The sequence below is a fragment of the Thamnophis elegans genome, chromosome 6 (assembly GCF_009769535.1).
Source record: "Thamnophis elegans isolate rThaEle1 chromosome 6, rThaEle1.pri, whole genome shotgun sequence".
Taxonomy (NCBI): Eukaryota; Metazoa; Chordata; class Lepidosauria; order Squamata; family Colubridae; genus Thamnophis; species Thamnophis elegans.
In genome coordinates this window covers 53856722-53871874 of record NC_045546.1, presented here as the reverse complement: position 1 = coordinate 53871874, position 15153 = coordinate 53856722, and the positions used below count along the sequence as shown (strand labels likewise).

At 35.3% G+C, this 15153-nt stretch overlaps 1 protein-coding gene across 2 annotated transcripts in view; it reads left to right on the top strand.

Moving 5' to 3' along the window:
* ERG (ETS transcription factor ERG) overlaps positions 1-14735 on the top strand; it is a 38735-nt gene extending 24000 nt beyond the window's left edge. The window contains exons 3-10 of one of the 2 annotated variants that reach the window (XM_032220332.1): positions 2638-2789; positions 4529-4732; positions 5439-5519; positions 7825-7896; positions 11021-11089; positions 11526-11582; positions 12965-13012; positions 13939-14735. In XM_032220332.1, the coding sequence (XP_032076223.1) occupies positions 2638-2789; positions 4529-4732; positions 5439-5519; positions 7825-7896; positions 11021-11089; positions 11526-11582; positions 12965-13012; positions 13939-14459 (1204 nt within the window). In that variant the 3' untranslated portion in view covers positions 14460-14735. The remainder of the gene's footprint in view (positions 1-2637; positions 2790-4528; positions 4733-5438; positions 5520-7824; positions 7897-11020; positions 11090-11525; positions 11583-12964; positions 13013-13938) is intronic. The other variant, XM_032220334.1, reaches the window with a different exon arrangement.
* The last annotated feature ends 418 nt before the right edge of the window (positions 14736-15153 follow it).

Here is a 15153-nt window from a genome sequence, read left to right as displayed (position 1 = left end):
AGAGAAAATCTAATGGAAACACAGAGCATAAGCAAAGGCAAGTTGGACTTTCCAACATTCATGCACACAACACATTCAGAAACAACTGATACAATTCTCACTTTCTTATGAGAGGAAAATTGGTGATGGCTGTGAATGGAAAGCTAAAAGCAAGTATCCCAAAGGTGATCTTAATTATTAACTTTGTTTTTCTTTGAAGACTTTTTGCTTCTCCTCAAAGAACCTTCTCAGTTCTGACCAAATGGTGGAAAGTGGAAGAATTTATATTCCTTGCAGTCATCTAGTTGTTAGTTCTCCTTCTGAGAGTCATTGAGGTCACTTGGAGGTTTATCTGTGCCCTCAGGGGGACTGAGGTGGTGTCATATCCCCCCCCCTGTATTGAGAAAGGCATGTTCAATTTTAATATAGATGGCCTCTTCTCTTTCAAGCTAAAGGACCAAAGGGGTCAAAGAGACTATCTATGTTAAGATTGAGCAGCCCTATCTCAACAGAGGATGAGGGACATGACACCACCTATCTCCTGTTTACAACACAGCCCTTTCAGCAGTTCCAAGAAGGTTCCACATCCATTTGCACTATTCAGGTGATCCTGAGAGCACAAATAAACCTCCACATCACCTCAACAACTCTCAGAAAGAGTGCTAATGACCAGATCACTGCAAGGTATATAAATCCTTCCATCCATCACCATTTGGTCAGAATTAAAGAAGCTTCTTGGATGAGAAGCAAAATGTCTTCAAAACAAAGTCCAGCTGCCTTTTGAAAAAGGATTATTGAGAATCTGCATAGACACTAAGAGCAAATATGAATAAAAGATACTGATTCAGGGAAGATGGAAATTTAAAGGCTGAGTGTGGAGGAATGCAGCAGCAAGGTGGCAGGAGGTAATGGGGAGGCTGGAAAAAATGATAAAGCTGTGCAGAGCAATTGGAGAGATTAAAAGGACTGATACTACTTGGTGGTGAAAGATAGCAGAAGTATGTATGTATCAGAGAGGGGTTGCTTCTGGTTTGGCCTGAATCAGGCGAACTGGTAGTGGCAGCAGCAGAAAGCTCCACCCACCTGCCCATTTGCTTCTGGGCATGCGTCATGAGTGCACAGACACACATGAGTGAACCAGTAGTAAAAACAGTGGAAACCCACCATTGCTATGTATGAGGGAGGGAGGGAGGGAGGGAGGGAGGAAAGGAAGGAAGGAAGGAAGGAAGATGAATTCTAGTTCAAATTGTGTTTTGTGGTTCCTACTCTGCTTTTCATTGGGTTTCTTATTGGAATAGTGGTGGTTGTGTAATGGTTAGAGTATTGCAGGCTGTCAGCTAACTGCCAGGTGTTTGATCCTCACTGGCTCAAGGTTAACTCAGCCTTCTATCCTTTTGAGGTTGTTAAAATAAAGACCCAGATTGTTGGGGGCAATATGGTGACTCTGTAAACCGCTTGAAGAGGACTGTAAAGCACTGTGAAGCGGTATGTAAGTCTAAGTGCTATTGCTATGCTTGGTAAATTATTAACATTAGTATGACTAATTAATCTTTTCATTAAATGAAAATAAAGAAGATTTATTTCTTTGCCTATCAACTGCCTAATTACTGGGAATTTGTGGCTAGCTGGGCAGAAGCCCATTTCTTCAAGTGAAGTGAAATGAGGCAACTATACCAGAGGTGGGTTGCTCCCGGTTCAGCTCAGGCTGGTGGTGGTGGTAGGCTCCGCCCACCCATCTGGACAGTTCTACGCATACGCAGAAGCGTCACGCATGCACAAACAAACCGGAAGTAAAAAAATGGAAACCCACCACTGAACTATACCCTTCTGCTGTTTAGAAGCAGAGATCTTTGTGATTTTTGGAAGCTGTTTTAAAAGAGTACTGTTCATAAACCTTTTGTCAGAATGAAGATCTTTCCTGAGACTGCACAGCTCTAAGTTAAACTACTTCAGTGGTTTATAAGTGCTATCTTGCACTTAATTTGAAATAATGAACTTAATCTTACACAACTGTATTAGAGTTGCATATATAACTCAATTATTTCCAAATTATAAGCTAAAGACAACCAAGTGCTGTGAAGGTTGCAGATGGTAATCACATGACTGAGACATGCTGTGCCAGTTGCCAAGTGCCCAAATTGCCAAGGACACTGTGACAGTCACAAGTTTGAGAACTAGTCAGAAATCTACTTTTTCAAGTGTTAAATAAATTTAAAGTAACAAATATTCTGGGACAAACTAGTGTAAATGTATTAATCTGATCTCAAGTATTGGGCAAATAGGCTCTTATTTATCCTAGCATAGATTTATCTATTAATATTATGGATATTTTAATCATATTGTTTTATGTTGAATTATAATATTTGCATGTCAGTGACTTGTGGAATAATATGGAAAAAGTAAACATATTTAAATGTTTTTTAAAAATAGAACTTTTAGTGTTGAATCTCCTAAAATATCAGCATTGAACTCTCTGTTCCACCTGGATCTGTGACATCCATTGTAGACTTCAAAAGCTAATAGAAACAAGACGTGAGAGAAGTTTCTGAGATTGCAGATGAGCAGCACATAAAACTTTTCTTAGAGTACTTCCTTCACTTCTCAACCTTTTTAAAAAAAATTCTATATTATCCGGGAATTTTTAAATTGTTTCCTTAGGACTTCCCCTGACAACTGCAGTATGACAAAAAATGGAAAGATGACTAATAACACTGAAAATGTTGGCATGAACTATGGAAACTATATGGAAGAAAAGCACATCCCTCCACCGAATATGACCACCAACGAACGAAGAGTTATTGTTCCAGCAGGTGAGCAAATATTTTTAAATAACTATTTAAAGATAATGTACCTTATCACTAAATGCAGTAGAGACCATCCATTCATATTCGGAATGTCCATATCCCACAGTGATTTTAGAATACAACTAGAGCATTCTCCATTGAAATTAACAGCATAGTGTTTAATTCGGTTAAATGATGTTGTTTTCAACATCTCTGAAAGTAGTTTATGCATAGATTCAAGGAGAGGGAGAAGGAGAAAAAGAAGAAGAAATAGAGGGAGGAAGAGGAGGAAAAGCAGAAGGAGAAGCAGAAGGAGGAGGAGAAGAGTAATGCACTGACCCACAGGGGGAAACTTGTTTAACTTAATTTTTCATAGGACAAAGGCTGGAGAAGACAAAACATGATATACTGAGATCATTGGAAGGGAGGCAGGAATTTTTGTCTTGTTTTATCCTCGTTTTTATAGGGTTTTGTAATTATATTTATATATTTTTTCTCTTAGATTTCTTAGAAAATTACTGTTTTGTATTGTTAATTTTGGTCATTACATTCAAATTAGGATTGACCTGGGGAAACAGGAGACTATAGGAAAGTTATGCTTTGCCTGTTTTTTGTCTGACAATGTTATATAGGATTTTATTAGAGCAATTAAATCCAAGGATACATTATTACAAAAAAAAATCCCCAGAAGGACTGCCAAATGAAATGAAAGACTTATTATTATTTATATGTTTCATTGTATGGCTTTATATACCTGCCTCACTCAACAGTGGCATCATCAATAACAATAATTAATAAAAATACATAATAAAAGTATAAAAATAATCTAAACAAAAAAATAAAAGAAACACATAAAGTCCCAAGAAAAACCACATTCAGTTTGTCATACTATTATTTCAAATATCTTCTTAAAGTACCAGCAGCTACCATTCCCTGGTCTTCTGTGTTCAGACATGTTGAAGAAAAATATTTATTTCAATTGCTACCAAACCTTTCAGAGAACACCATGCTGGTTGTCATGGCACACAGTCTAAATATATGCCTGCTTCTCAGGATCTGAAAATAAGAAAAACTTATTTTACATTTAAGTAATGAAATACTATGTAATGAGTTTGTTTAATTCAGTGACTTTGCTGTGGCCTTTAAATCACAAATATGCATAGTATATTTCACACTGCAATAAGGAAAATGCTACAGAAAATTGCTAAAGACCTCTTCTAGAACAAGTATTTACTAATACTTAATATTAGGAATATTTATCTCTGATGATAAATCAGAATCACTTCTAAATGAAATGGGCGGCAAATAAATTTAGGGAGAAGGAACAAAATGGTACAAAAGTGCTCATATAGAAAAGGGAATAATGCATCAGTTAGTTGGTGGATATAGGTTAATTATTTTATACCTTTAGTTGATATTTCAATTATTTAACATCAAAGTCTTTTCTCTTCAAGTAGATTTCTATATACGCTATCTGAGCAATATCTTGCACAAAATAAATGCTATGCTACAGCCTTTCTCAATTTCCCCTCTTTTTTGCAAATATATTTTAAGGTTTCCTCCCCCTTTCTCCCTCTCCCAGATTTAAAAACAAATCTGTTCCCGGAGTCTTCAAATACACAGTCTTTTTAAGTTAATAAAAGAAAGAATTCTAGAATTACTTCAATAAAATTAATCAGTATCAGTAGAACATGTTTGTCCTGGGAAAAGAACTTAAATGTTTTTTCACAATTTTAACAAAATGACATTTTCTGTTTTCAAAATAGATCCTACATTATGGAGCAGAGACCATGTACGCCAATGGCTAGAATGGGCTGTCAAGGAATATGGCCTCCCAGATGTGGACATCATGCTATTTCAAGATATTGATGGAAAAGAGTTGTGTAAGATGACCAAAGATGACTTCCAGAGGCTCACACCAAGCTACAATGCAGACATTCTTCTTTCACACCTACACTACCTCAGAGAAAGTAAGAAACAAATAGGTTTGACCTTTCTTTAAAGACATATGTTTATAAGATGCTAAATTCTTTCAGTTAGGAAATTATTGATTATTTTTAAGAAAATGAAAACTAAAACAATATACATTTTTTATCATTCACAACTTCACAAGAATGGGTAATAATGTTTTTTTCTGGTCACATAACTTTGCTTTCTTTCCATTTCTGAAATGTTAATTCTAAATGAAATCATAGACGTACTGATTTTGAGTATATTCAGGCATGTGTTCTATGCAACAAAATGAGCACTTTAGAATATTCCATTAAAATTGATGTTTTCAGGTTAAGAAAAGCCCCTCAAATATAAATAATATAAAGTAATATATAGCATTTACAAGTAGGAGAAGAACAAAGTGGATTTGTTTTTAAGGCATATAGAAAATGCTTTGGTTCTAAAAAGAATTAAATGTAAGTGACCATTAGTTTAATATCAGGCAGTGCAACACCAATATGATATATTTTTCACAGATTTCATAATGAATATTGTCATTAAGACATTTTCTAATATTATTCTGACTTAAAACTCCCGCTTCCAATAGAAAAATCATAAGCCCAGTCCCATAAAGACATGAACTCATGACCATAAATAATCCTAGTATACTAAAAGAAAGTGGTTAGTAAGATAATTCTGACTATCTTTTTTTTTAAATTCTTGGTGTTGCTTTTTGTTTTGTAGCTCCTCTTCCACATTTGACTTCAGATGATGTTGATAAGGCTTTACAAAACTCTCCACGGTTAATGCATGCTAGAAATACAGGTAATGCTGTCACCGCTCCCCTTTTTATAGGCCATTTTTAAAGTCCAGGATTTCTGTCTAAGAGATACATGTTGACTGTATTTTTTTAAAGAGTGCTTAAGTCTGTTGTATATGTTTTAATATCGATGGGAATTTCATACACCCGATGCTTTCATACACCCCAGCCAATGTAAAACATTTAGCACTCTTGAGGCAATATTGTTCAATGGGAAGAGAAGAGTTAGTCACCTATGTTTTTCCCATATAAGTATGAACACAATTGTAAGACACACATGAAATATACCCATCATTAGTTCTCCTGGTAGTTTTCCTACCATATAAATAAAATAAAATAAAATAAAATAAAATAGCAGGACAGCTTTTGCCAAGTTGTCTTATGTTAGTGAAGAAACTAGATTTTTGATTGGTCTTCCATGGGATTTTTTTTTTTTTTTGTACATGTGCAAAAGGAAGGAAATGGAAGGAATAAAGAGCATTCTAGTCTAGCTTACTTCCTGACCTTGTAATGTTCTACATACAGTGAGATCAGATACTTATTATGCAATTCATGTGAGAAAGAAGAATTGTGAATTTAAGAGGCTGAAACATATCAGTTGTTCCAATCTTTTTGCAATCTTAATCTTTATTCTATCTGTACTTTTGAAACTAATGGAACTACTTTAAATGTCTTTAAATGGTGCAATGTAATGGTATGCAGTAAATAATGTAGTATCTCAAGCATTTATCATACCAGAGGGAGGCATTTTTGGATTTGTCCTTTAACTAGGAAATCTTACCTGTGACCCACTGTTGTGTGTGCCAAACAAATATCCGTTTAGTCTCCTGGGCTTCTAGATATTTAGCTTCTCTCATATCCTTTTTATCAGTTACAGTATATTGGACTGCTACTGTGAATCATTAGATAACTTCCCAGACAAACTCAACTAATCTATCCTTGTTTGCCCATCAGATCAGATCATTAATTTTTAAAAAGAGAAAGAGTGTAGGGAAAAGAGAGAAATTGTATAGCTTTCATTTTGGTTCAACTGCCTGTAATTAAAACAAGCCCTTTTTTGAATGGTGCATCTAGTAATGTAATATCTCTAATTTGATGAAATAAAAGTTCAGGGAACCTTTTTTTGTTATCATGCCTGACAGTTTTAATGACTTCTAGTGACCAGAAATAACACCTTGTATAATAATTCTTAGCTCTGGGCACTTTTTAAGAAAGTAGGATAGATTTTTCACTTGATATTTTTTTCTACTGTATATTTTTACATAATTATTATCATCATAAGTACTAGTAATGTTAATTATATTTATGTATGTTTTGATTTCCCCAGTATAAATAAATATAGTATATAGAATCACGCACTGAGGACTTAGAAATGTGATTAATAAAATGTTGAACAACTTGATATCGATTCATGTTTTGCTCTGTGCAATTGTCCTTTTAAAAAGAGATGTGATGTATCATTCTTAAAATACCATGCATTTCATAACTTAGATTAAAATCATTTGCTAAACCTGTTCTAAATAGAATCTAAATTTCATGACTTAATAGTTTATTAATTTTATCCTTGTCCTTTCCCCAATTTTATCATTACAAGAGTTTTACCAACTATGTTAACTGAGAAGCAGTAAGAGACAATGACAAGATTATTGTCACCCAATGAATTTAATGTTTGAGGAGATTTTAAACCTGAATTCCTCAGTTACAGCCCATATTATGTTAAATTTCTTCATGTATAAAGATTAGTACAGAGATATATGTTTTTTCTACTCTACATCAGTGTGTTATATTCCCATGTTTATTTATTCATTCAGTGACTGTAATTAACAGCTCTGCTGATATCTTACAAAGTACAGCTTTATCATAACAATAAAAGATGTAGGTATTGAGTGATAAATATCATGAGATTTGAGCCCATATATATCTCAGTGAGCTTATATCTCTCCCCTAGAACAATCCTCCTATAAAGAATCACCACAAAACGACCAGAAGTTACACACTGTAAGGAAAATAATTGTACAGTATATAGTATGTCTGACAGACCTGCTGTTACTTATGTTTGTATTAAAGTTAAGTAACCTCTATAGTAATATATCAATTATATAATTCAGTGAAAATATACAGTCTGCTGACATATTGGGATAACTTGCTCTAATTGGAATTATTTCATATCAGTTGAACTTGATGGGGGAAATTAAGCCATCTCCTGCAAACCTCACAAATGTCATTCCAAAATATTCATGATATTCACCCATGTATTTCAATATATGTAGCAAAGCAATAATGATGGGGCTTTTTTGATCTTACTTTCAGGAGGTGCAGCATTTATTTTTCCAAATACTTCAGTTTATCCTGAAGCAACACAAAGAATTACCACCAGGCCAGGTATGCAGAAATATGTACATATTTTACAACACAATCTATGATATTTCTATCCTTTTTCCCGTTTAACATATAATTGTAGTTTTATCCACTTAGAACTTAGCACACATTGTCAAGACATACCATATTCCCTACCAGCTGTCTTAGGAAACCTTTGATGATACTCTGCTTCCTGTCACAGCCTTCCTCTTTACGAACAATTTTTCTCCTTCCTCAGAATTTTCCCCCTTTCCCCCTTAATAGGCAGCACACTTTCTGTTTTTGTTTTTCCTTTGTTTATCCAGAATCTGTTCAGTGTCAATCAAATTCAGCAAGAAAACCAAGACAACTGTTTTTGTGCTGTGCAGTATGCTGAAACACTATTAGAATTTTACTGAAAGAAAGAAAAGTTTTTCTTTACTGAAAGAGAGAATAAATGTCAGTGCCACTGCGTAAAAGTAGGTGATGAATGGGAGCAAAGGGAGAAAGTGAACAGATAGGGGGGGAGAGTAGGAGGAAATATTTGGATTTTTAAAAAAGAATTTTTAGCACTGAATTTAGGGCATGCTGAAAGATCAGGTGAGCATGGGGAGATGGCATGACTGTAAGGCCTGGATAAGCCACACAGCTCTGCTGCCTCTTGTGAGGAATTGGTTTCAAAGAGATTAGGCACAAAGGGGATTTTATTAATTGAATACAACAACTTTTTTGGTTTTGGTTCTATGCCTTCTGTTTATTTATGAATTAGTTTTCTTAGCATTTTTTAAAAAAAATAAAAGCAAACAATATACTTTGGTATTCTGCTCACAAGAGTCTGCACAGTATATAGGATAGGGAAAGTATCAGTAATATGGCTTCTAGAGTTCTTTTCAATTCCTTAAAAATAGTTGTATACTGGTCAGATGGCTGTGAAGGGAAGGGATTAAGAGGCTGCCAACATCCTGAGGTGTTGCCTTCTAATTGCGGCATGAAAAGGGAATTTGCAACTTTTCCCCACAACCCTCAGCAGAGTCTGGCTCATTATTAGACCTGAGATGGGAGGCGTTGCCATCTTCTTTCGGTTCCACCACAAATCCGCGAAGCCCTTATCCGCGGAGACATAAGCGCGAAGACTAATTCGCGCTGTTCGAAGCGCTAAGGAAAAACGCGACCCTACCGCGATGACATAATCGCGGAGGGCAAATCCATGCATTCCCAAGCACTCAGCATCCTAAACCTAACCCTAAACCTAACCCTAAACCTAACCCTAAACCTAACCCTAAACCTAACCCTAACCCTAACCCTAACCCTAACCCTAACCCTAAACCTAAACCTAACCCTAAAACAAACCCCTAAACCTAATCCTAACCCTTACCTTAATTTAAATCCGCTTTCTGCCGCCGCGCTGTTTTAAAGCGCCCTTCTGTTGCCGCGCTGTTGTCACGGTGGTGATGACGCGCAGTGATGATGTCGCGGTTTTAGCAACGTGATTTTATCACCGCTATTTTGACGAGCGCGGTTTTGTCGTGCCACGCTTCTTTCACACCAGCATTGACCCTGTTTGATTTTGGAGAATTATACAGACAAACAAATTGAGTTTTCATCCCGTTTACATAATTTATTTCCAACATTCTCTTTTGTTTGGAAAGAATTGTAGGATAGGGAAACTTACAAAGCATTCTTTCCAGCTTTGTTATCGTCAGTCACCATAACAGATTTTTGCATTTTTTCTCCTGTACAGTGAAGCAAAAATTATGTCTCTCTGTGTCTTTCTGCTCTCCCATCCCTTTTCATCTGTGTATATCTGTGCATATATACACCAAGAAGTACAACATAGACTGCATGCATAGACAGCATGAAATAGGAAGAGGAGATGGTCAGCAATATTCCTTAGCTGCTGTCCAAATGCCTTTCCTGTAGATATTTGCTGAGGGAGTTCTCTTTAGACCCCAGCTTGATCTAGCCATTGTTAATTTTTTTTCTTTTATCATCTGCTGTTCTGCCTATACACGATGAATTTTGCCCCTAATGTTCAATTGTCAAAAGTTATTCTTCTAACATACAGGCAAAATCCCAAACCTTTGTACTGGCAGCAACCCAGGCCTGCCACACACTCCAAACCAGTTCCCCAGGCGGTGCCATTGGCACCACCATCTTATTTTTCAGATCTGCATATGTGCAGAACATTTTTAATTGCACTGTGCATGCATATGCAGTGCGTACGGAAAGCGTGCTCACAAGCGAACCGGCAGTAGTGCCTGCCGGAACCCACCCCTGGTAAGAAGTGAAAAAGATTGTGTGGAGGAAGACGTATCATTTTGGAATTGTTTGCTTTTTAAAATGAATTTCCACTCATAGCAAAACTTCTTATCGTCCTTAATGCACACATACAGTATGACTTATGTGCATTACATTTCAAAAAACCTTAAGACTGATCTTCAAAAGGTATTATAGAAATTCTTCTCAAATAAGGTTGGAAAAATAAAGGAAGTAGCTTTTATTTGGAAAAAGGAATAAACCATGACCAGCACAATTTCATGCAAACTATTCAGTTGAGGATATTTTTAATACTGTTGTAATGTATATTATGGGTATCCTCATTTCATTATAACAATTATTTCAGCATTATAATGAAAACATTGAATATCCATAGTCTGGCAGAAAATGCTGTCACATAACTTTCTCATCATTGCAATTTTGAGAAGGAATGTTCATAGCTATCCATTTGATGGATACATGTGTGCATATAATAAATTGGAGCTTTCTAAAAATGAGACAAAAAGAATGCAGAATCCTAAAGATTACTGTTTCCATGATGTTAATAATAATTCATCTTTAATTTTGTTAATTATCTTGGTTCTTTACTATGCAAAATAGAATAGAATCATACAAATCAAATGAATGTAATGCAATGCAATGTGATGCAATGCAATAATAGACGAATAAATGCCAAACATTGTATATGTTTATAACTTCAGGAAGTTTTTTTTTCATACAGTGGCAATTAAGTAGACTGCTGTGAGAATAATGTTGAATTTTATATTGTGGTGAATATTTTGCCCTCAGGAATACTACTAATTTCAAGAGCTACCAGATGACAGACATTTGGCCTAAAGCAGCATTCCTATTTTCTATCAGATCTACTTATAGTGATTTCTTCTGCACACAGATATGCCTTATGAACCAGCCAGAAGATCAGCATGGACAAGTCATGGTCATCCTGCTCCTCAATCAAAAGGTAAAAGATATAGTTACTGAAAATCCAGTGGAAATATACATTTCATGAATAATATTAATTCAGTCAGATGTGATAGACTATGAATAGGGAATCCCTATTCTAATTATCCCTTAGCTAATGAACCCAGCTAATGAACAAACACCTTCATTTTACCCCACATTGGTAGTTTTGCTATAACAACTAGATAAGCACAGTGCAAAAACATGCAGACCCTCTAGTCATATTGGACAAATAGCAAGAAAAAACATAACCAAAAACCCTATATTTATTCCTTCACAGTGTCTGCTGTTCTGAAACCAATAGATTTCATATTATTTCTGTGAGATTGTTATTATTATGATTAAAGTACCAAGTACCTCCTTGCGAAAGAATATTGACTATATCTTTCTTTGACATAGATGGTAATAAAGGTTTTGGCTTGGTTTTCTGTTTTTAGCTGCCCAAGCATCATCTTCCGCTGTGACCAAAACAGAAGACCAGCGTCCTCAGTTGGGTATGTCTTTGATTGTGCGTATTTTGTATCTTAATGATGATGGAAAATATTTATGCTTAGTGTGAGAAGTATGGGCAGGCAATAGCCATTTAATATATATTGTCAAAACTATATATATTGGATTATCTACTGATTTTCAAATTATTTTAAAATAATGAAGATAGCTGCCATGCAAGTAGTAAGGTAAATAGATAATGTGCAAAGCCTGTCTACTAAATTGAAAATGATATAAGATCCTTGGCTCTGCACCTTTTTACTGGGATCATGAATTGTATGTTTCACTGGTTCTACACAAAATTCATGGTTTCAATATAAGGACAGAAATAAAAATAATATTTAACTATAATGGATTGTCATGGAGAGAAAACAAAACCTTGGTCCTTTTTGTATTATTTTGGAATCTGAACCTTTCTCTGGGTAAATTCCTAAAAGATTAGGTCTATGGAAGGGGTCAAATATACTATATCTCTGTTTAACACAGAAATCCTGAAATAAATAAATACATACATACATACATACATACATACATACATACATACATACATACGTGTGTATGTGCATATATGGGTATATTTAATAAATAGTTTTGCTGTGTATAATGAAGAAGAAGAATAAAAACCACCACTGTCTTGACTCTTCTATGTCAGTTGATACTCTTGAAAACACACCTCCAGATTTAAAAGAACTCAATTACACTGTAACAGGTGGACACTCTGTTATAACTTTCCTGTCAGTGGAATAGCAATAATGTTGGGAGATGGATTAAGCCATTTAATTCTGTGCATTACTTTTCACGCCTCAAAGCCCTCATATTTCTGTCATGATGGCAATAAAATGGATTAAATTGACCTTAACTGACAAACCATCATAACTTAACTAAGGAGTACAAGTAAGCACAAAGAAATTTGTTGTAATCCTTTCTATAGTTACTAGAATAAACTCCCTGTAGTGTAATCCCTTAATTTGAGGTAGAGTCAGGGCGAATAGTTGGAGCTGAACATTTATAGGCCAGATGCCTTTCCTGACACCATGCAAGGTTCACTGCAGACATTTGTTTCTTTGCTCTCTAGGAGAGAAACATCTCCTGCTATCTAGGATTGAACTTTCAACCTTCCTAGCGGGAGGCAAGCATCTTCACCACTAGGCCACCATGCTGCTATATTCTTTATATATAGTATATAGAACTAAATTCTATAGTTACTTGAATATGAATATCTAAATGAATTTGTTTTAACTGATGGAAGATTTACTTTGCAGATAAATACAGATGACCTAAATTAACAATATTATGATCATGCATATTAATCCCCTGCATTTAGCTTGGAAATATTTTTAAATTTCTTACATAATTTTGGCTTATGTCTATTTTTATCTTGATTTAGATCCTTATCAAATTCTTGGTCCAACAAGCAGTCGTCTTGCAAATCCAGGTATGATAAAATATTAATGCTTTAGCAATTTTACCTGAAAATAAGAAATGTATTAATTACCAAAAAGATCAGAGTGATGATAGCTGGTATTCCTGTATTCCATGAGTCTGTCATTGTCATCAAAATTATGTTTAATGTTAATTATAGGAGAAAAAGGTGAAAGAAGAGGTCTTTAAAAGCTCTACCAATGTGTCACTGAGTGTTTTTGAAAACCTGCTCCTGTTTAGACCATGTTAATATATTAGATGTGGTCTGCAGCATTAGAAAAACAAGTATAGGTCCTAAAGGTTTTAGGCTGCTTGGATCCTACCAATCTGATCTGGGTTACTTAAAATAACAATTAATAATAAGAAAGTGTTTGTCTGAAATTTATTCATAGATTTACATAAATGTACTCATAAAGTTTACTTCTGAATAGTTATTCTGGTACAAATCTGTCACAAAAACTGTCTGCTTCCAATTCAAACGTAAATAACTATCTAGCAAAGGTCCCAATAAATCATGGCCATGCTGAAGAATAAACTTACAGTGTTAATCAATACATAGTGCAAATTGTTAGTACCTTACTTTAATGGGGCTAAACCTCAAAGTTCACATGCTGTGGATGATGAGTCAAGGATGTGTAGAAGAGATAGAAGTATTCAAGGGATAGTAGTTGCCATGATTTGAAGACCTTTTCTGCTTTTCTCATGAACACACAGATGACAACTTTGGATGGAAGTGTACTGCACAGATAATTGTGATATCATTGCATATCCTCATATATTAATCTTGTCCAGGCAGGTGAATCAACTGAGGAACAGGGAAAGGGCAGCCTAGAGGTCTATGTAGATTATCGACACTGTTTCATACATGGGCTAGAAAGTTTTTGTGTTAATTTCTAATAAATGACTCTAATGATTCTTCTTCTCTTTCCCTACCTATAGGGAGTGGGCAGATACAGCTGTGGCAGTTTTTGTTGGAGCTTCTGTCAGATAGCTCCAATTCTAATTGCATCACCTGGGAAGGTACCAATGGAGAGTTCAAGATGACTGACCCAGATGAAGTTGCACGGCGCTGGGGGGAAAGGAAGAGCAAACCCAATATGAACTATGACAAGCTCAGCCGTGCTCTTCGTTATTATTATGACAAAAATATAATGACTAAAGTTCATGGTAAACGTTATGCCTACAAATTTGACTTCCATGGAATTGCTCAAGCCCTTCAACCACATCCTCCAGAATCATCCATCTATAAATATCCATCAGACCTGCCCTACATGAGTTCCTATCATGCACACCCCCAGAAAATGAACTTTGTTGCTCCTCATGCTCCTGCTTTGCCTGTTACTTCCTCCAACTTTTTTGCTGGACCCAGTCCATACTGGAATTCACCAACTGGAAGCATCTATCCCAACACTAGGCTCCCAACCACTCATATGCCTTCTCACCTTGGCACTTACTACTAAAGAGGGAAGAATATTTTAAAGGGTATGTTTTCCTGGAATACAAGGAATTAGAACCAACAAATCTGAACAAAATGTGCCTGAAAGACTGATAATACTGACCAGGATGTAAAAAAAACTTTTTTTTTATAGAGAGAAATTAAAAAGTGTAAAGATATGTTGACATCAGGTCTAAACATCAAAGAAGAAAATACACATCTAGGTAAAAATTTGTAATAATAACTAGAACATGGGGCCAGAAGAAATTTGTAAGATTGCTATGTCTTTTTTCATATCACAGTAAAGTAATACAAGGATATTCTATTACGAACTTGGATGCAACAGATGAATATATAAATGCATAAAAAACTAACTGTATTTTTTTAACAAAAAAAACAAATATGTAAAAAGTGGGATAAATATATCTCTAGAGCAGACCGTGTTGTCATCAAGAGGGAGGGATCAGATATTTCAAAACTGTGAATACAAGTTTCTTGATAATGTTACAAAGCTCTGAGCCAAACATTGGGTTTGAGGATGTGCTAAGGGAAAGTGTATGATTGTAGACTAAGGGTTCAAATGTCAGGAAGTTCTCCTATGCAAACCCTGTTGCAATATATAGGAGCTCACAAGAGCACTATTAAAACTCTGTGTCTGATAAAGGTAGAGGAAAGGAATAGGAGAACATGGAGTGATAAAGATAAGGAAAATGTATTTC